The 21,376-nt window shown below is 51.5% G+C and overlaps 1 protein-coding gene and 1 long non-coding RNA gene across 3 annotated transcripts in view; one reads left to right on the top strand and one right to left on the bottom strand.

The window, feature by feature from the left end:
* Positions 1–21,376, bottom strand: part of MYO16 (myosin XVI) — a 505,809-nt gene that overhangs the window by 37,154 nt on the left and 447,279 nt on the right. For both annotated transcript variants that reach the window (XM_061133099.1, XM_061133100.1), the window contains one exon: positions 18,636–19,652. In XM_061133099.1, the coding sequence (XP_060989082.1) occupies positions 18,636–19,652 (1,017 nt within the window). The remainder of the gene's footprint in view (positions 1–18,635; positions 19,653–21,376) is intronic.
* LOC133049187 (uncharacterized) lies at positions 11,349–17,091 on the top strand. Its single transcript, XR_009691235.1, has 3 exons — positions 11,349–13,196; positions 14,032–14,513; positions 16,474–17,091. It is a non-coding gene; the product is annotated as an uncharacterized LOC133049187 (long non-coding RNA).

Here is a 21,376-nt window from a genome sequence, read left to right as displayed (position 1 = left end):
AGTGGGTGGCCTTTCCCTTCTCCAGGGGATCTTCGCAACTCAGGGATGGAACCCAGGTCTCCCACACTGCAGGCGGATTCTTGACCAGCTGAGCCACAGGGCAGTCCAGAACTGGAAGACGGTGGCTAAAGGCAGGCTGGCCGGTTCATTCCCCATCAGCCGGGGGAACTCTGAGATGTCCCTGAGCTGGGGGCCCTCTCGGGGGCTTCCTGGGAATTGCCGAGTGGAGAGCCCTGAGCCAACCCCGTTCCTCCTCCGCACCGGGAGATTCCTTCAGGGATGGAGTCCAGACACTAAGTTCTACACAGTTCAGACTGCATGCAGAGTTAAGCCAAACGGTTTTCCAGAAAGATATATCTGAAAGAAGTGATTCCTCAAAGGTTCCCATCCCAGGAGGGCGGTGAGACAGTGAATGACAGGGATGTGTGGAACCCACGGATGACTGCAAGAAGGAAAAGCACGGAGCGCTGTCCGACTCCGCTGGGGGGCGTGGGGATGGATATTCCGGAATGCTCTCCTTCTCCTGGGCGGAGTGAAGGTTTTGCTGGGGCTTTTTTTGTGTACGTGTTAAAGCCGTTGGCACTTCAGAGGCCAACACGAGGGGTAGGCACATCCGGTGTGCGTCCTAACGGGTGTCTCTTCTCAGCCCGCTGGGCAGGTGACAGCTCAGAAGGGCCTGCTCGGGCCGGCCGGGACGCAGCAGCGGGGAAGCTCACGCGGAGAGGGAGGTCGGGCAAACGCCCGGGCCTGCGCGGGATAGACGGGGCTGCGGTGGCCGGGGGAGCCCTGCAGGGCGCGCGGGGGCCGGGGCCCAGCGGGTACGGACGCACGGGCGGGGCGTGGCGGGGAGGAGGAGGGCCAGGGAAGGCCGAACGTGGGGCGGCAGGGCCAGACCCTCGAGGACCCGGCCCTGGCTCGGCCCGCCCGGGGGCCGGTGAGACGGGAAGGACGCTGCGTTAGCAGTCCGGCACCAGATGTGGACGGCGCACCAGATTCACAGAGGGCTTAGGAACCGAAACGCGGTGAGAACTGAGCCTCGGGCAGCGGCAGGCCGAGTAGAAGCCGGGGGTCAGCTGAGTTACGGATCCCTGTGAGCCCAGGGGCGGGGGCTAAGTCAGGACCAGCGATGAGCAGGAGTCTGGGGCCGCCAACGTGGACTCCGGAGTGACAGCCACCTGTTGTCGTTACCGTTGTTTAGTTGCTAAGTCGTGTCGGACTCTTGTGACCCCGTGGACTGTGGCCCACCAGGCTCCTCTGTCCATGGGATTCTCCAGGCAAGAATACTGGAGTAGTTGCCATTTCCTTCTCCCGGGGATCTTCCCGACCCCGGGATCGAACATCATCCCTTGCGTCTCCTGTGTTGGCAGCAGATTCTTTATCGCTGCGCCACCTGGGAAGCCCTTGGGGGTTATTAAAGCGAGTGGCGATGATTTGGACAAGAGCATTTACTAGGACTGAAGAAGGACTGTCTAGGGGAGACTTAAAAATCCCTCGGGAGGGAGAATTTCTCCCAGGAAAATCGACATTCCTACAAGGAAGGAGGCAAAAGGCAGAGCACAGGTGGCAGTGGATACAAACAGGCGGCCGGAGACTCGGGGTGGGGGTGGGGGGCACACGGGTTGGGACGGGGCAGCTGGCAGGGGCGGCGGCTGATGGCACCAAATGCCGAAGAAGGGTCAGGGCGACGAGGAGGGGCTGAGCAAGGGAGGCTTTCTTTAAGAAGACTGCTCAACACATCACTTCTCTCTTAGGTACCTGAACTTGAGGTGGTTCTAGGCTGTGTGTTGGCAATGGGTGAGACTACAATCCAGGTTTCAGTAACACAGGAGCAGGACAAACTGTAGCTGTTTGATTTAATGCTGAGAGTGCTCTGCAAGGCATAAAAAATGTGAGAACACATTTGAGACTCATTACTCATGCTGGCTATCCTTCGTTCTGCAACTCTATAGGAAAATTCCTCTGCAGAAAGGCTGCTGCAAGCAGGAATGCGTTTGTTTTTACCCTATCTGGCGTTAAGGAAAAGTACACAGGCTGAGAGGGAGCCAGGCATGGACCCACTGCTTCTCAGGCTCTCGGTTCTAGAATTCGGAAGTTGCAGCTCGCAGTCTCTGCCGACGGACACACGTGGGTGGCGTGTCACTGCACGTAAGGGGGACCGCTCAGACCCCAAATCAGCCTCCGGCTTGTGTCAAACCAAATCTGTTTGCTACTTTAGGGGGCTTCCCTGGTGGCTCAGATGCAGAGAGTCCACCTGCAACACAGAAGACCCAGGTTTAATTCCTGTATCTGGAAGATTCCCCGGAGAAGGGAATGGCAACCCACTCCAATATTCTTGCCTGGAGAATCCCATGGACAGAGGAGCCTGGCAGGCTACAGTTCATGGGGTCGCAAAGAGTCGGACACAACTGAGAGACTAACTTGATTCAATGCTTTGTGTTTCAAGGAACAATGCCTGAAGTCTTACATTATTGCACATGAGTAAAAGGCACAAATAGGGACCCAGAAATCACTCCACAGCCCCCCCCCCCGCCCTCTTCCATAACAGGCTTCTAGAACGTGAATTAGACTTTTTTCTTGCCCATGATTGTATAATCCAGACATTTGGCATCTTGTCTCAGAGAAAGACAAATGCCAAGTGTCGGGATTCGCCCAGACGCAGTGGCGGGTCCTAAACTCAAACAGGAAGAGAGATTTCCCATGTGGAGCTATGCAAGGAGATGTCACGCATGAGCAGAGGGCCCGTTATCAAAGAGATGCCATCAGGACACATGCTGCAGGGGTGTGTTTTCAATGGTGTGCGTCTAAATGACCCTCAGCCCCAGGAATCAGACTTCATCACAGCTTTGCTAATAGTCACAGAAATGAGTCAAGAGACAGCATCCGTGTCTGCCCGTGATGGGGAAGGGGGACCACGTGCAGTCCATGAGACAGGTCATGTGGCAGCCACATCCCACACACGGTCACATCTCTACAGGTACTGATTACTCAAGGAGGAGCAAAACACAACACCGGGACGGGCGAGGATGGGCAGCCGGAGCAAACGCAACTACCAGACCTGCTTCTCACCCTGAGAGGCTACAGCCGGCCCCGGCCCTCCCTATGCAATCACCACCCTTGAGTAGATGAAAACTGCTCTGGAGCTCGGTGCCGAGCATTCTTCTGCAGCAGAAAGTGCCACCAAGACTCACGCTTGGGGTTAAGCTGGATGGAAAGAAAGGGCTTCCTTGGCCACCCCGCCCACCCCTGCCAGCTCCCACCACCCACTCCCCTGCCAAGTCTTGGGGAGATGGCTTGTGCTAAAAACACCAACTGAAGCAGGAAACAGAGTGATATCTTCAACAACATATGTGCTGAGCAGGGCAAGAATGTACCCATAGTAAAGCTAAAAAATGACTGTCAGTATAAATAAGGTTTGCAGAACCCAAAAAGGCACAGAAATGTATGTGGTGCCAGTTTTCTTTCCAGGTTGACCAGCTGGCTCCTTCTGGGTCCATCTCCCTTGTCCATGCCATAGCTGGAAGAGGCCTGGCCACCATTCCCTTCCCTGGAGCTCATCTTCCCTGTAAGTAGCTGAACGTTGCTGATGTTTAGCTCTTCAGTCATGTCCAATTCTTTTCAACCCCAGGGACTGTAGCCCACCAGGCTCCCTTGTCCATGGGATTTCCCAGGCAAGAATACTGAAGTGGGTAGCCATTCTCTTCTCCAGGGAATCTTTCCGATTCAGGGGTTGAACCTGAGTCTCCTGCATTGGCAGGCAGGTTCTTTACCACTGAGCCACCTGGGAAGCCCAGAAGTAGCTGAACATGCAACATCTAAACCGGCTGGCCTCGCTCAGAGACCCATTCCTACAGTGTCTAACCTCAGAGGTCGCACGGGCATTTGTATACCTGGTGTTTCTACATTTCCTCAATGCCAGGTGGTGATGTAAATCCAGGAGGTCAAGAACACCGCACCTGCACAGCTGCCCTGGGTGGACAGCGTGTGTCCCCCTCCCTCCAGACGCAGAGGCAGAGGGGGGTTATTCCTGGTATTCTTCTGGGAGCGCTCAGTATTTGTGACATGTGCCTGGCGTCACAGGAATGGGAAGCTGATAACACTACCATCTGCAAAGAAAAGAGGCGAGCGCCCCCAGGACAGCTTTATCTTCAGTTCCCACATCCTTTCCCAGGAGAACAGCCGACGCCCAGAATCAGCAGACCCCTTCCGAACAGGAACTGCTTACTTATTTATCTTTTCATTTGCACCAGAACTGTATTGACTCTATTTTGTCTCTTGGTATTTAACCACCTTTATATATAGCTCTTAATAGAGCCTCACTTGGGTTTCTAATAGATAAATTGCTTTAAGAATAACTACTTCAGTCCTTCACCAGGCTTCCCTGGTGGCTTAGACGGTAAAGAATCTGCCTGTAAGGCAGGAAACCCAGGTTCGATCCTTGGGTTGGTAAGATCCCCTGGAGAAGGGAATGGCTACTCACTCCAGTATCCATGCCTAGAGAATCCCATGGACAGGGGAGGCTGGCAGGGGGTTGGAAAGAATTGGACAAGACTGATCGACTAACACTGCTTACATTCTTTACTTTAGTCCTTGAGAAAAATATAATCTACGTTTGTTCCACGTCAGGGACGCTAGGTTGTGCATCCGTTGTAAAATGGTTTCTAGCGTCTTCTGGCCAGGCCCCCGCCCCACCATGTGAACCTTGGCACAACCGGACGTATGGCTGAATCACACGTCATACAAGACAGTCAGACTTTCATTTTTGGTGCTCATCTCATTGGTATGGTTGCAGCTGAGTCAGAGAGCCAGTGAAATCAATGCAAGTGAAAACCCAAACGGCAGTGGTGTATGTTGAATCTTTTCAAAATCCTTGCTCAGAACTAATTATAAAATTTATCCACCCATGGTATTTAAAGGGTCTTCCCTATTGGCTCATTCAGTAAAGAATCTGCCTGCAATGCAGGAGACCTGAGTTCGATCCCTGGGTTTCGAAGATAACCTGGAGAAGGAAATGGCAACCCATTCCAGGGTTCTTGCCTGGAGAATCCCATGGACAGAGGAGCCTGGCGGGCTCCAGTCCATGGAGTCACGGCTCATGAGAGTCAGACACGGCTGGGTGACTAACACACACACACAAGGCATTTAAGGGCCCCAACGGCACAGATCAGGACCCGTGGGAACAGGCAGGAGCCACACACCCTGAGCCTCTGCCCGAGTCTGCATTTCACGGGGACAGGCCGGGGGTAGGAAGCCCCAGGAGGGGGGGGGCGCACACTTGGGAGCCCTGGGGGGCTCAGGACGGCAGCAGTCCCCCCCGCTACAGACGTTTGCCCACAGTTTCACAGCCTGGAGGTGCCGTGCACGTGTGTGGATCGGCCCCACTGCCCACACCAGTGGCTGCCGCCCAGCAGCTCCGAGGCCTTACATAACAGATTAAAAATATCTACACAGACTTAAAAGTCTTGTCACAATTCTCCAGCCACGTGGCCAGTCCCTCTGATGGCTCCTGTGGCTGTGTCCTTTATGGAGGGGGGCTGGCTGGCCTCCCTGACCCTGCGTGCCTCCCAAGCCTCCATGCCTGGGACTGAAGGTCCCCGGAGCTGCCGCTTCGTGGCGATGCCGGTCACTCAGGAAGGAGGAGTCGCTGGGACTCTGCAGGGAGGGCAGGCTGAGTCGGTCGCCAGTGGCCCTCATTTCCCCCTGGAACCATTGGGAGAAAGCCCCTTGGAGTGGGGCAGGAGGTGGGGGCCCCCTCCTCGTATGCCCACCACCCGGCATCTCTCATCTGTCATTTTTAAGCTGTTTGTTTACACATAAATGAACACAGAGGAACCCTTTTGACACCCCCTGGTGCAGCTCCTCCAAAGCATTACGTGGTGATGCCACCACGCCCTTGGATGAACCTTCTTCCTCAGGGTTGCAAGATGCCCCGGTCTCAGCCTGAGGTAGTGTACCCCCTCTTTCTCTTGCTGCTTTGGTCTCGTCCTCACCTCTTTCCTCCAAAGGAATCCTACCTTCATTTGGGATCAGTTTCAAAGTACATATGTATGGGCTGAAAAAAAATCAATTTAGTGCGTTATGATAAGCATTGAACAGTCAAAGAGAGTAGAATGAATCGAATAAAAATGCAGCATTTCTCAAGCATTAGGGGTAAGCCGTTTGAGAAACCCAAACAGTATCTTTACCGACAGCATTTCTTGCTGTCCGGGGACCTTGTGAGCTGCTTGCGAGCCGATTCCATATTTTACTTTTAAACCAATACAGCTTAGGACAATACCCTGTACAAAACACATCCTCAATGTATATTTCAAATGAATGAATGAAGTCTGCCCCTTTTATTTATGATTTTTTCCCCCAACTATCTTTGAAAACTTGAGGCAAGTAGCAAACAGCAACACAAAACGTGGCTGCTCATGAAATGGTTTTGCTTGACGTTAACCTCTGATGTTTTTAATCCTGAAAAGAACTATGTGTCTTGGGGGCGACGTCACAGAATGGTTGTATTATCTGGAAAATGGAACCTTTTCCCTAAAGTCATTACGAAGGGTCCCTATGATGGATTCCACCCCTGCAGCAATGGAAACGCTGTCTGGTTAGCAGCTGGACCACATCAGTGGGCTGTCTAATGAGCATCAGATTTTAAAGAGACATTTGTATGATCCCCCATCACCACACAGAAGCCTAGTGCCTCTGCCCTGCATGGCTGTCACGGCTGCAGAAATTAGACGAGATTTCCAGCCGGAGTAAGGGAACAGAGGAGATTCCCCTCTTAGCTGTGACTACATCAGTGAAATGAGTGCCAGCAACTGGAGTTTGATGGTCTCATGTGACATGTAAATGATGCAGTCACATCTCTGGTTGTACTAAGATTCACATGGTGGGGCCGGGGGTGGCCAGAAGGTACTAGAAAGCGTGTTATGACCGGAGCACAAGCTGGTGTCTGAGATGGAGCAGAGGATTACACTGTTCTTAAGGACCGAAGCAGTTCTTTTTAGCACAATTTTCTATTGAAACTCCAAGAGAGATTCCATCACGAGCTATATATAAAGGTGGTTAAATACCAAGGACAGCAAGGAGATCACACCAATCAATCCTAAAGGAAATCAACTCTGAATATTCACAGGAAGGACTGATGCTGAAGCTGAAACTCCAGTACTTTGGCCACGTGATGTGAACAGCTGACTATTGGAAAAGACCCTGATGCTGGGAAAGACTGAGGGCAGGAGTAGAAGGGGGCGACAGAGGATGAATGATTCGATGGCATCACTGACTCACTGGACATGAGTCTGAGCAAACTCTGGGAGACAGTGAAGGACAGGGAAGCCTGGCGCGCTGCAGTTCATGGGGTTGCAAAGAGTTGGACACAACTTAGCAAGTAAGCAACAGATACCAAGAGACAAAATAAACTCAATACAATTTTCATGAAAATAAAAACAAAAATCTCTTTAGCTCTACAGAATCTATTGCTGGGCACTGGTTATTTACTTGAAAAAAGGTATGCAAACTGGGAAGAGTATTGCCCGGCTGGCTGTTTAGTTGCTCAGTCGTGTCTGACTCCTTAGCGACCACATGGACTGCAGCCCGCCCGGCTCCTCCGTCCAGGGAATTCTGCAGGTAAGAATACTGGAGAGCACGCCATTTCCTCCTCGGGGATCTTCCCGACCTAAGGGATGGAAGTCAGGTCTCCTGCGCGGCAGGCGGGCTCTTTCCCGCTGAGCCGCTGGGCAGGTTGGCCTACCGCAGTCGCTTGTGCTGGGTGTGTGCCTCCATTCTGCTCCTAAACCAGCCCGGCCCCACCCAGGTGAGCGCCCCTGAGAACTGGAACTAACTCCAGCAAAGAGACGTGACTTCAGGAAGTAACTTAAGGGCTGCGAGCTTTGGTTTGCTCTTCAGTAACGTGGGCACAGCTGCATAGGGAGAGTTTCCACCCACCGCTCAGCTCAAGTCTTCTGTCGCCTACTTACTCCTTCCTGGATCTTCCCACTTCAAAGGAGGAGAATAAAACCAAGATGGGAAACACGCCCATTTGCTCAGGAATTACCCTGTTGCACCCATGATGTACATGCCACTTCCTCCATTCTTTAAAGTGGACATTTTTGAGGAAGAGTGTGTTTGATTTTGAGCCAGAGTCTGGGGTGTGAAGAAACTCTTTTGCAGGTTTTGCAGGACTTTGGGTGATGCACACATTCACAGGTATGGTACCCTGAGTGTTCCACTGTAAACGTGCGTCATCTCAGATCTAGCTCATGTCTGCAGTGGTTCAGTTCAGTTCAGTCGCTCAGTCATGTCCGACTCTTTGTGACCCCATGAATTGCAGCACGCCGAGGCCTCCCTGCCCATCACCAACTCTAGGAGTTTGCTCAAACTCATGTCCATTGAGTTGGTGATGCCATCCAACCATCTCATCCTCTGTCGTCCCCTTCTCCTCCTGCCTTCAGTCTTTCCCAGCATCAGGGTCTTTTCCAAGGAGTCAGTTCTTCGCATCAGGTGGCCAAAGGATTGGAGGGTTAGCTTCAGCATCAGTCCTTCCAATGAACACCCAGGACTGATGTCCTTCAGGATGGACTGGTTGGATCTCCTTGCAGTCCAAGCGACGCTCAAGAGTCTTCTCCAACACCACAGTTCAAAAGCAGCAGTTCTTCAGCGCTCAGCCTTCTTTACAGCCCAACTCTCACAGCTGTGGTTTGCTTCCTGCACATTTTAAGACTGAGTCATATGCGTGGGGAGCAAAGTGAGTGAGATTGTCACTGATCGGTTTATTACAACTAACATGTCTCAGTTGCATGTAAAATTGCAACTGCCCAGTAACTGCCAGTGTACGATGTCTAAGGATGAGCATTACAGACTTCAAGAAGAAATCGGAAAAAGGGAGAAGTGAAAACCAGGGCAGCAAAAGGCCTGAGAAGCTTCACACACAGTGGGTGTGAGGTGACTGCTGACTCAGGACGCAGGGCTGGCGAAAATGACACCGAATGTAGCGAGCTCTCAGGTGGTGTGGAATTTTCTAGGTTAATCTGAGAATTAATAACGAAAATGATTCAGGTCGGCATAAAGGCCCTAAACACTCTTAGGTAGTTAAGAAACGGGTCTTTCTCCTCCAACACTCTTAAGGAGAGAGAGAGAACACGGCAGTGATCCAGGTCATCTTCAGGAAAACATCCACGCACCCTGTAGCTTCTAAGCATTTCTTCACAAAAGGAAGAACACCCTGGGATATTGTATTATGTGGCAATAATGAGATGCAGATAGCCAGGAAGGTCTTTATTAACTAGCTATGGGAGAATCACTGACTGGCTTAGAGGCTAAAGCACTGGCTTTCTCTTTGGAGCCCCCAGTGGGAGTTTAATTCGAAATCTAGTCTAGAGACCACCCCCTCCAACACACAATGGCTGCTTGCTTTAATGGGTTGATGGTATGAAAAATATGTACTGCTTATGAAAGATAATCCACTTCTGAAAAGACTGACTTTTTTCCCCCAGAATTCCAGGCACAAAAGGTCTCCTCCGCCTGGATGGTGCGCCGGAGAACAGTCTAGCTGGGCTGACTCCCCTGCGTCCTCCGGCTCATCTCAGGAATGATGAACTATTTATGCACGCTGCCTGTCTCTGGTCTGACGGCATGCTGCCGGCTGCAGATTCACAGCCAAGCCATGAAGGACATTTCCCAGGAGGATTTCACACTATTCGCAGGGTAACTTTTTGATCAGGTTGATCTAAATATTTAATTGTCACAACTCCCTGCTTGGTTTGACGCCTGGGTTTCAGAGAATGTCACAGCCACGTCCAGAGGAAGTAGCAAGCTCAGGAGGCCTTTGAGTTTTAAGATTCTCCCAACAGATATTTATTGAGGGCTCTGAGTATGGGGCTGACACTAGCTTTTGTTGTTGTTGTTGTTTTTTCAGCCGTGCTTCTAATTTTGCCATTACAGTATCTATATCTCTATATAGATATGTTTGAATATCTATATCTGTAGCTATATCTGTTTCTATAGCCACATAATCTAGGAAATAAATAGTTGCTGTAGAGACAGATGAAGTGGGCTTTTTTGGGCCGTGAAGTTGGCTTTTTTGGGCTGTGTGCCTTTCTCCCGGGCTTCCCAGGAATCCTGCCAGTGCAGGAAACACAAGACAGGGGTTCAAGTCCTCATTCGGGAAGATCACCTAGAGGAGGGCATGGCAACCCACTCCAGTATTCTTGCTAGGAGAATTCCATGGACAGAAGAGGCTGTGGGCTTCAGTCCACGGGGTTGCAAAGAGTCGGACACAGCTGAGTGACTGAGCACGCGGGCACGCCTCTCTCCTGCCCTGGCTCGAGCTGGCTGTTGAGAAGCACCGCTGACCATGCGAGCAGCCCTCAGCGTGGCCCCTGGGACAGGGGGAGAGGTCCCTGTAGCTCTACCGTGCGGCCAGCCCCGAGCAGGCCTCCGAGACGCCGCACTCCCAGGACCGACACTCAGGCCCTGCAGAGAGGGGCACTTCCTCAAGGCAAGATGCTGGGTGAGCGCTTTGCAAGTGAAAGCAACTGCTGTGAGTGACGGCTCACCTGTAATTAGGAGCTGTTCCCAAGCAGAACCTTACAGAGGCAGAGACAAAGCAAAGCAGGGAACAATCCTTCCGAACCAGATGAGTCATTCCGGCTTCACCTGCGTGCTGTGGGTCCCTGACACTGCGCAGGGCCGTTTGCGGCACGGGAGGGGAGGAAGGGTCTCTATCGAGAAGCTTACACTGAAAGAACGTTGTTATTGTTCAGTCGCTCAGTCTCATCTGACGCTTGGCGACCCCATGGACTGCGGCCCGCCAGGCTCCTCTGTCCATGGGATTCCCCAGGCAAGAATACTGGAGTGGGTAGCCATTCCCTTCTCCAGGGGAATCTTCCCGACTCAGGGATGGAACCTGGGTCTCCTGCACTGGCAGGCGGATTCTTCCCCACTGAGCCTCCAGGGAAGCCTTTCAAGGCTCGTGGCCGGATGCTAACAGGACCAGGTACCCTGAGCTCATGTTCGGAGACAGGGCTGCCACACACGGGCTCCTCTCGCTGCCCCGCCTGCGGCCCTCCTCTGCGCCCACCTGGAGAACTCGCAGCCCCCCGCCTCCCGCCCCCATCATCGCCCATCACGCGTCCTGCTCGCGGGTCAGCCCCCGAGGCGGGAGGCTCTCCTAGACGCCGCCACAGCAACGCGCCCCCGCCCCGCGCCCGGCTCATCGGCGCTCCGTGATGACGTCTGGGCGACCTCTCCCCAGACAAGGTCCGAGCGCGCCGCTGGGTCCACAGGCCACGCGGGGCGCAGTCACGGACCCGCGGGGGGTCTGTGCCCCCCAAGGTAGAGCCTCCCCTGGAAACGGGGTGGACCCGTCTGCCGCCCGCCCTGTCTGGGCAGGGCAGGGCACCCAGAGCTCGCTCTCTCGCCTCTCTGGATTCCCGGGGGCAAGCCCTGGGCTTGCGTCAAGCGAATGCCTGGCGGATGACTACACGGGAGTGAGCTCTACAAGTTAACGCAAGTCCTGGGTCCAGGGCCCGGGTGCACAATTCCCCTGAGTGCGAGAGTTCTCGGGCAGTGAGAGAGAGGGGTGCCGTAAACAGGGGGAGAAATGTCACAGCGTGCGCAACAAGTATTAGGCACTTAAAAAAAAAAGTCCAATTAACACGGAAGACAAAGAGCTCTATGCTCTTAACGTAGGTATGTCTGGCTGTGGGTCAGTTTATTCCAGTTGAAAGCTCATTTGCAAGAGGAGACAGACTAAGGGTTATTTCTACTGGGCATCCAGGGAATGAGAAGCACTGCAGCGTCCAGTTCAAGTCCCAAAGACAGAGACGCCTGTACTGCGGCGGGGGCCAGGAGCCGCTCAGAACACCGTTTGCCCACACTGGGACCCCCGCGTGTGCCAAAGCTCAGGGCAGCCACGTTCTACAGCTCACCGTCTCCATATATCCACCCAGCGACGGGCGAAGGACCTGCTTCGCTGGGGATGCTAAGCTTGCCTTCCCCGAGGACTTCTTCGTTTGGAAAAACGAGGGAAACTTGGGGCTGATGTAAAATGGTTCCAGAAGGCAGAGGGATGCCTTCTTTTCACAGGAGGGCTGCCAGAGTGCCCTCGACTACACATCAGTAAAGTATGTGCTTGCTCCTTCCACGCCCTTTGCAACATTCATGAAGCCTCAGGCCATCACCCCCCACAAATAAATCACCACCAGAGAAAGCAAAGCAGTTGGAGGGTGAGCGAGATTAACAGCTCAGCAGAGGAGAGACAGCCAGAAGAGCCTGCATGTAGGCACGATGCCTGGGGGACGCCAAGCCCTGCATCCCATCCCGGGACGCCGAGCCCCGCACCGGAGGATGGACGTCCTACGCTGCCATCTCATTAGAAGGCGTCAGAGATGAAACAGAAGACAAGCGTGGAAACGTCTGCCTCAGACATCAGGAGCAGGGAACAGCAGTTTAGCAACGCTGCCCTGGAGCACAGGTCACAGGTTTCCGCCTGTAATTCTGTGATATTTCAGCGATTTTAAAGCATCTTCTTGCTACTGAACAGTGCATAAGTAACTGCACTTAATTTGGCAGAGAAGCTTCAAAACCTCACGCAGTGCGGATTGAGGAGGCAATGGGGGCTTCCCAGGCGGCTCAGTGGTCAAGAAGCCACCTGCCAGTGGAGGAGACAGGGGTTCCATCTCTGGTCTGGGAAGATCCCCACATGCTCCTCGGGTGACTAAGTCCACGCGCCACAACTACAGAGCCTGCGCTGCAGAGTCCGGAAGCTACAGTGACTGAACCCACACACCGCAACTACCGAAGCCCATGCTCCATAACCAGAGGAACCACCGCAACCAGAGAGTGGTCCCCGCTGGCCCCAACCAGAGACCAGCCCTGCCCAAAGCAAATAAAAACCATTTCTTTGAAAAGATGCAGTTGTAACATGTACTTGAGAGACTGATCTTTCTTTCATGCTTAGCTGTTTGGATGCGATATTTAGAAATTCACGTCTTGATGCTGTCGCTGTAGAAAAGTTACCTGCACAGCTGTCCACCCGGGGGCTGTGCTCACAGGCCTTGAGGAGGGCCCCAGAGGCCAGCGATCTCTGGTGGAAAGCTGACTCCAGAGGACTGTTTCAGCTGCATCACGAAACAACGATGCTCTCGAATCTAGGGGCAGCTTCTGTCTTGAGCAGCGGTCTCAAGTCCCATGATGCTCAAACGGATCAACAGGTCTGTACTTATTAAAGTGACTTAAGAATAAATCTTTTATTTTTTTTCTAAAGGACTTCCCTAATGAAATTTATACAAATATTTACCATTAAATTGCTCTGACATTGGGGCCTATTTCCACATAATTCAGTGATGGTGGAGGAAGCTGCAGATAGAAGCTAAGACTGGTCACAGAGACAGTTCCTTTTGTATGTGCTTGAAATTTTCCATAAAGCCAACTTTAAAAATAATTTTTAAAATAAATGGCCCTATGGAATCAAGCATTACACTGTAAAAATTTCATTTATATAATGAAAGTGAAAGTACTACTCAGTTGTATCCAACTCTTCGTGACCCCATGGACTGCAGCCCACCAGGCTCCTCTGTCCATGGAATTCTCCAGGCAAGAATACTGGAGTGGGTTGTCATTTCCTTCTCCAAGGGATCTTCCCAACCCAGGGATCAAACCTGGGTCTCCTGCATTGCAGGAGGTTTCTTTACCATCTGAGCCACCAGGGAAGTCAAAACTCAAAATATCCTTACTTGGAGTATTTATGCAATGAAACAAAATATTTGAAATTAAGAGTAATTTCCATTTGGCTGCAGTGGTTCTTATTTGTAAAAAAATGCCCCAGGGCCAGATTTATCAAATATATGTCAAACTGCTTTTTTAAAGGTAGGTTTTCATCAAATGTATTTAATAAACACCTAATACATGCGAAGAAATATTGTCTCTATATTTTCTGCTCTCAATATAATTTTTAACTACCTATTTATGTTATATAAACTAAGGATGCACAGTATCAGAAAGTCACAAAATCTTCTTTTTTTTTTTTTTACATATTCTGCAAATCAGACTCCTGCACTCTCTTCTCCAGGTTTCTGAAGGCATACTGCATTTTTGTTAATGCCTGATCATCCTGCTCTTTTTCAATGGACACAGAAAACACGCTCATTTTATTTCACATTCCAGATGAACAACAGCTGCCAAAGGAACCGTTTGGAGCAATGGCGCACCCTCGTGGCCCCAAGAAGCAAATGGTATCCCCTCTGCATTTGAACTTGGTCTCATGATTTTTGAAACTAAGCAACTACAAATAATTAGCATAATAATATTAACCATAATATGGCATCAGAAGAAAAACACCTTAGGAATGAATGGGATAAACGGAAAGGCACAGACAATTGAACATGCAGCTGTTCTTCATTCCAAGGGCCCAGTGGCCCCAGAACACGCTCCGAAGTTGTACACAGCTTTGAGCTGTGAGGTACACGTTTGGAATTTTATGAAGCAGTTTTCTTATCCAAACTGTAGGACTCTTACTTGTTGCGTCTCAGGTGAGTAAATAGGACTTTTTAAAGCCTTATCTTCTGTTTTATTTCCTTGCAGTTCCGGGCCTCACTGTGTAGGTAGCTGAGACAGTCGCCCCTAGAGCCAGAATCGCTGCATTTAAGTCAGGCTGTGTCTCTCAAAGTGGAGAGACCCGGAGCAAGTTTAATCTTTATGCCTTAGTTTTCCCATCTGTAGGATGGGGACACCACAGCAGACACTGTTTAGTCTTGTGAGAATTAAACAGGTTCTTAAAGCCATGCCTGGCGCATAGTAACCTCTGCAACTACTGCAGCTAAGACGACTCCTTTCCAGCTGTCCTAACAGCTGTCACCGAGACAATCACATTTTGTCCATACCTGCATTCTGGACTCTTAAGAGCTTCTGTGACTTTGTATTCCTCCAGTTGAATACCCAGGAGTCTATAGGAACATGACAGTTATGAAATCCCACATTTAGGTCTACAGGATAGCAATGGAGTATAATTAAACACCGAGGACCTTGCTTCCTACCCACAACTCACCATCCCTTACATGCTGCTGCTGCTGCTAAGTCACTTCAGTCGTGTCTGACTCTGTGCGACCCCATCCCTGTGATTCTCCAGGCAAGAACACTGGAGTGGGTTGCCATTTCCTTCTCCAAGGCGTAAAAGGAAAACTGAAAGTGAAGTCGCTCAGTCATGTCCGATTCTTCATGACCCCATGGACTGCAGCCTACCAGGCTCCTCCGTCCATGGGATTTTCCAGGCAAGAGTACTGGAGTGGGGTGCCATTGCCTTCTCCGCCCTTACATCCTAAACAGGGCCAAAATCAGTTTGGAGAGAATCCTCCGAATGCCTTTTCTCAAGTCCAAAGGAAGGAACTGTCAGCAGTGGACTATTTCTAGAGAGACATTATTTTACCAACAAAGGTCCCTGTAGTCAAAGCTATGGTTTTTCCAGTAGTCATGTATGGATGTGAGAGCTGGACTATAAAGAAAGCTGAGTGCCGAAGAACTGATGCTTTTGAATTGTGGTGTTGGAGAAGACTCTTGACAGTTCCTTGGACAGCAGGGAGATCCAGTCAGTCAATTCTAAAGGAAATCAGTCCTGAATATTCCTTGGAGGGACTGATGCTGAAGCTGAAACTCCAATACTTTGGCCACCTGATGCAAAGAGCTGGCTCATTGGAAAAGACCCTGATGCTGGGAAAGATTGAAGGTGGGAGGAGAAGGGAATGACAGAAGATGAGATGGTTGTATGGCATCACCGACTCAATGGACATGAGTTTGAGCAAAGTCTGGGAGTTGGTGATGAACAGGGAGGCCTGGCATGCTATAGTCCATGGGGTCGCAAAGAGTCAGACACGACTGAGCAACTGAACTGAAGTGAGGTGGCTCAGACGGTAAAGAATCTACCTACATGTGGGAGGCCCAGGTTTGATACCTGGTTCAGGAAGATCCCCTGGAGGAGGGCATGGCAACCCACTCCAGCGTCCTTGCCTGGAGAATCCCATGGACAGAGAAGCCTGTCGGGCTACAGTCTATGGGGTCGCAAAGAGTCGGATACGACTGAGCAACTAACACACATAATCTCTTCAAGGTCGCTCTCCAAAGAATCGAGGGGGAAGTTCTGAAATGCTTCCGCAAATTTACGGTACAGTTTCCCCACATCACAACTGTCCAAGAAACGAGCTATAATTAATTCAGGTGCCTTGAGGCAGAATTAGCTGCCCACTGGATTCTTTGGTAAGAAAGCTCTTTCAGGTGAAGAGAAGAGCATTTTTAAATATAAAGAGGGTAAAGAAAAAGATTTGTAATCTTAAAAGAAGTCCCAGGATTTCAGTAAATCATGAATAACGGCCATGCGATTCATTCAGAAGAAAATGAATTACTGGCTCCTGGATGGCAGTATGTAAACCTTAATAATCATATAAGCAGCTCTGGTGATTAGCTCCAGTGTGAGGACTATTTATTTTTTTCCCTCCCCAGTCTTCTCTTAGGCCCCTTCTGCATGCTGAAAGAATAACCTGGACGACGCCACGAGGACGTGTCCGGTGCTCTGGTCTGGGTGTTTCCCGGGTGATGAACCACCAGGAGTCCCAGCGTTCTCAGCCGCACGGCTGGTCTCGGTCACCTGGGGTGTGGGGACAAGCCTCTCCCACTGCAGCTGCCGACTATTACAGCCACTGCGCTGGGGGCAGAAGCTGCTAATTCGGGTGTTTGTAAGAAAGTCTTAAGTGGCTCCAGACAATCTTTTCTAAGTGAAGAGTGTTTTGTAAAAGCCCACAGGAGGAAAATAGATGCTTTCTAATTTTAGAGTTGCACTAACGATGGTGTCCTTGAGGTTTCGATGCATGTTCCCAGGCACTGGTTAATGTTACTCCGGGGAAATATAATTAGCACATTCGGGCACCCTGGCTGGAGACCTCTCTGCGGTCCTCCCTGCGAGTCCTAGACTTAGGGATTTCCAAAGGATTGGTGCCCGTCTAGAAAATCATTAACTTCACTTTTCTGCATACACCCAAGAAGAATTCACCCAACTCTAATCTATAGTAAAAGGAGGCTTATGAAGCTGTAATAAACTTTTAGTTCCAAAAGCAAAGCAAATATTAATGTGTTCGTGTAATGCTTTTCTCTTAGAGTCTGTTTTGTTCCTTGGAATGAAACATATGACTTGTGAAATTCAAGCCATCCCCTACTTACAAGGACAATTTCATTTATTAATGACTTATAATTAAGAAGAAATGGCTAGCTAAACAAACGATTAGCTTATTAGTCTGAGGAATAAACAAAGAGTAGGTTATTCATCCATTTGCTAAGTGTTCTTAGCCTGGCCTTGACATACTTTTCACTTATTGAGAATGCTTCCTAGGTTTTCTAGGGGATTTTTTTGTGCCTCATCAGGTGATAAAAGCCAACACAGCTATGTATTTTCTTTAGGAGAAAGAACAGGTAAGCTGCTACTTTCAGTCCTACAGCCTGACCTTAAGGAAGGTGCTTAACCTCCTTGCCCCGAAGTTTCCCATCTCTGTAAAGTAAGGATGTTAGCAGTTGTAATCTACATAATGGCATTATGACCGAGAGACCTGTTACAGTTTTAAGAGAAGATGCTTTATATTACTGCAGTTCGCTTCCCAAATACAGATCGCTGGAAAATATTTTGGTTTTATTTAAAAGCCTTCAGATGTTTTTTGGAAGATGACTACGTTCTTTGTGATTATTAAGAGAATCTGAGCCCAAAGGCAACCTCATCTGAATGAGGCCAGCTACGGAGATCAACAAAAGAATCAACAAAAAAAGAGATCAACAAAAAAATTCTTAATGAAGTATTTTTTTTTTTTTTTTTTTTGCTAGCTACATTCTACTTTTATAGGGACACAAAATAAATACTTTTTGATACAGGCAAGGCCTCTGGCTGCCACAGTCTAGCCCTGAGCTCACTGGGACTGGCTTGTCAACAGCTGAGCAGTTGAGATGCTCAGCTAGAAGATACAGACAGAAGAGAACTGAGTGAAAATGGTCCTTGGGACCAGAAGGAAAATCATTCACTGGAAACAACAGTTGAAGAGGCTGGCCAGCTCCTCGGGGGAAGCTGCCCAGAGGCCTAATGTTCGGGGGGCTGTTGGGGGCGGGGGAGGGGGCCCAGGCGGTGGCCTTCCTGGGCTGGGCTCCCTACTGAGTGGTACTGAGCATCTGGGAGTAACTGAGAAGTAATCACTCCAGACGCAGGGAATGGGAGTGAGCCGGCCAGCGTGAGGAGGGTGCCCGAGTAGCCCGAGCAAAGGACAAAGATGTCCGAAAGGGGCATCTCAGTGTAACAGTGTGCAACCGCCATTTCCAAGCTACACCGGATACTGTTGGCAAAGAGAACTCAGTAGCGCAGGCTGTCTTGATCTAATGCCCATCGCTTCACTAGGCTGTCTGAAACCCGGTTTTAGTGAAACGTGTTTTTATATCATGAACTTGTGTCTGCAAAATGGAAAGATGCAGTTTTAACTACTCGGCCATACCTGTTGCATATAAGATGATTTTAAAGCCGCTACCTGCTCTGAAGAACCCCGCAGGGACCCCCCGCGTTCCTTAACACCGCATCCCTCTGCACAACCCCCACATGTGGACCTGTCTCAGCGCGCTCAGGGCGCCAGACTCACCCTGGGGTTCGCGGATCCTCCTGCCCACCGCCGACCTCCGGAGCACGCTCCTGCCGGAGGTGAACAGGCTGGCCAGCTCGTCCAGGGGGCTGCCCAGAGGTCTGGAGTTCGGGGGGCTGTAGGGGGCTGGGGAGGGGGCGCCGGTGGTGGTGGCCTTCCTGGGCTCCCCTCGGGCCGTCTTCCCGGGGGAATACGGGGTTTTGGGGAGGGGGCTGCAGGGCGCGCCCGCCGGGGCCGAGGTGGGCTTCGGGGGGACCCTGGGGGGCTCCGCGGGGGCCGCGAAGGGGAAGTGCGCGGGTGGCCGCAGGGTGGCGGGGGGCGCGGGCGGAGGCGGGGGTGTCGGGGGCGAGGAGGCTCCGTGAGGCCCGGCGAGCGCGGGGGCGCCCGGGGACGCGGGCCGGTCGCCGTCCCCCTTGGGGGTTTTGGGATGCTGGGGGGACAGGGGGCTGGAGCCGTCGGCCTGCACGGGGTACTTGAGGTTGGTCTCCAGCACCGGCAGCTTCTTCACCTCCAGGGGCGTCAAGGGCGACTCGTCCGACGCGGGGGAGCAGGTGGCCGGCGTGGGGGGGAACACGAGCAGCGGGGGCCGGTGCGCCAGCAGATTGGGGAAGGGCGCGGGGATGCCGCTCGCGTCCTCGGGGGCTGCGGGGGGCGACACGGACGCCGACCCGGCGCCCGGCCCCCCGCCGCCCGCGTCCCCGGGGGGCGCCCAGTACTTCATCTCCTCGTACACCGCCTCCGCCGGCTCGGGGCTGCCGGCGCGGCCCAGCATCTCGATGTAGACGGGCTCGGGCTCGGGATCGGGCTCCGGGGGTGCGGGGGGCGCGGGGACCCCCGGCAGGCGCTGCGGGCCGCCCGCCCTGCGCCGCGCGCCGCCCGGCCCCGCCGCCCCCGGCCGGGCGCCCGAGATCTCCTCCGAGGAGCCGCTGAGCTTCGTGTGGGGGCTTCTCTTGGGCTTCCGAGGGGGGACCTTCTTCATGCTGTAGTCGTCGCTGTGCGGCCGGGGCCGGGTGAGAGCTGGGCCAGGGACAGAGGGGGACCGGAGCGTCAGCGCGGCCCAGGCCCCGACCCGCGCCGGCCTACCCCCTCCAGGGGCCCCGTCCTCCCACCCCCAGGGTCCGGGTCTCCCCACACTCCCCAGAACTGCCCGGGAGAAAACCAGTTTTGGTCTTGGAGCTGGAGGACAACCACCACCCGTCAAGGAGGAGGTAAACTGGCCATAAGGAGGCCCAGGATGCCAGGGATGCAGGGCCTGGGATGCGGCGGGGAGGGCTCCTGCATCTCCCCTGGAGCCTGCTCACACCTGGGTTCTAAAGGTCTGACACGTGAGGACTGAGGACTCGCCGCGATCCTCAGGACTTCTAGGAGGCTGGGGAGAATGGCAAGTCAGAGGCTTGGAGCCCCCTGCGTGTTTCCTATAGGAAGTCCCCCGAAGCCGGGTTGTTTAAATAAGCTAGGGCTTCCCTGGTGAGCCAGTGGTAAAGAATCCACCTACAGTTCAAGAGACACAGGAGACACGGGTTCCACCCCTGGGCTGGGGAGATCCCCTGGAGGAGGAAATGGCAACCCACTCCAGTCTTCTTGCCCGGGAAACTCCAAGGACAGAGGAGCCTGGCGGGCTACAGCCCATGAGGTCCCAAGAAGTCGGATATGACTGAAGCAACTGAGCAGGCGCCCAGGCAAAATGAACACAACACACCAAGGAAAACAACTGCATGCACGGAGATTATCTTTCTATAAAGAACTTTGTGAAAATGATGCCAAGACTGAGTTTTACAATTAACTAACACACTGAAATCCTAACAAACAATAGGGAAATCAAGAGCGTTGTATTTCACTAAGAACTTAAGCAGGAACTGAACTTGGAAAGAAGGATTGTATTTAGAAAAACAAATAAGCATGCTATTGTGTACGCCACTCAGTCCTGTCCGACTCTTTGTAACCCCATGGACTATAGCCCTCCAGGCCCCTCTGTCCATGAAATTATCCTGGCAAGAATACTGGAGTGGGTTCCCATTTCCTTCTCCGGAGGATCTTCCTGAACCAGGGATCGAACCCGGGTCTCCTGCATTGCAGGCAGACGCTTTACCATCTGAGCTACTAGGGAAGCCCATGAGCATACTCAGAACTAATTTTGAAAGAGGCAGAAAAGCATTTACATATGACTCAAAACATTTATTAAAGTTAAAAATTCTAAAAGTCCTTTCCCTAATATTTTTACTATAAATTCTAGTAGATTTTATTGAATACAATTTCTCTGGAAACTGAGATGCTAATTTTCGAAAATTACATACAGTTTTGCTAAAATATCAAAACTTCTAAAAAATCTTGAACTGTTTTACCAATTTGGTATTGTGCTAATCTGTAGGAAGTCTTGATCTAAATAAGCACATCTAATTTTGCTGAGTTCCTGAGTTATTTAAGGCAGGCAGCCAGGCTTTTCTGTCGTTATGACTGCACATATGAGAGTCTCCACCTCACATTTGGGGCAACAACTCCACTTTTAGGGTTAAAATGAAAGGCTTTGGAGTTAGACAGACTTGCATTCAAACTGCAGCAGCACCAGCATTCCACACTGTCATTCATTTAGTTGTGTGTTTAACCAGTATTTATTAAGACACATCAGTGAGTACACAGAAAACGTTTGCTGCCTTCCTCTGCCCTCTTAGCTGACTCAGAGAATAAAAAAAAAAAAAGAAAGTTAATTCTATAGCAATTAGCACATGATATATATTATGAGG

The sequence above is a fragment of the Dama dama genome, chromosome 30 (genome assembly GCF_033118175.1).
Source record: "Dama dama isolate Ldn47 chromosome 30, ASM3311817v1, whole genome shotgun sequence".
NCBI lineage: Eukaryota > Metazoa > Chordata > Mammalia > Artiodactyla > Cervidae > Dama > Dama dama.
Note: the sequence above shows the minus strand (reverse complement) of the source record. Positions and strands in the feature narration are given on the sequence as shown.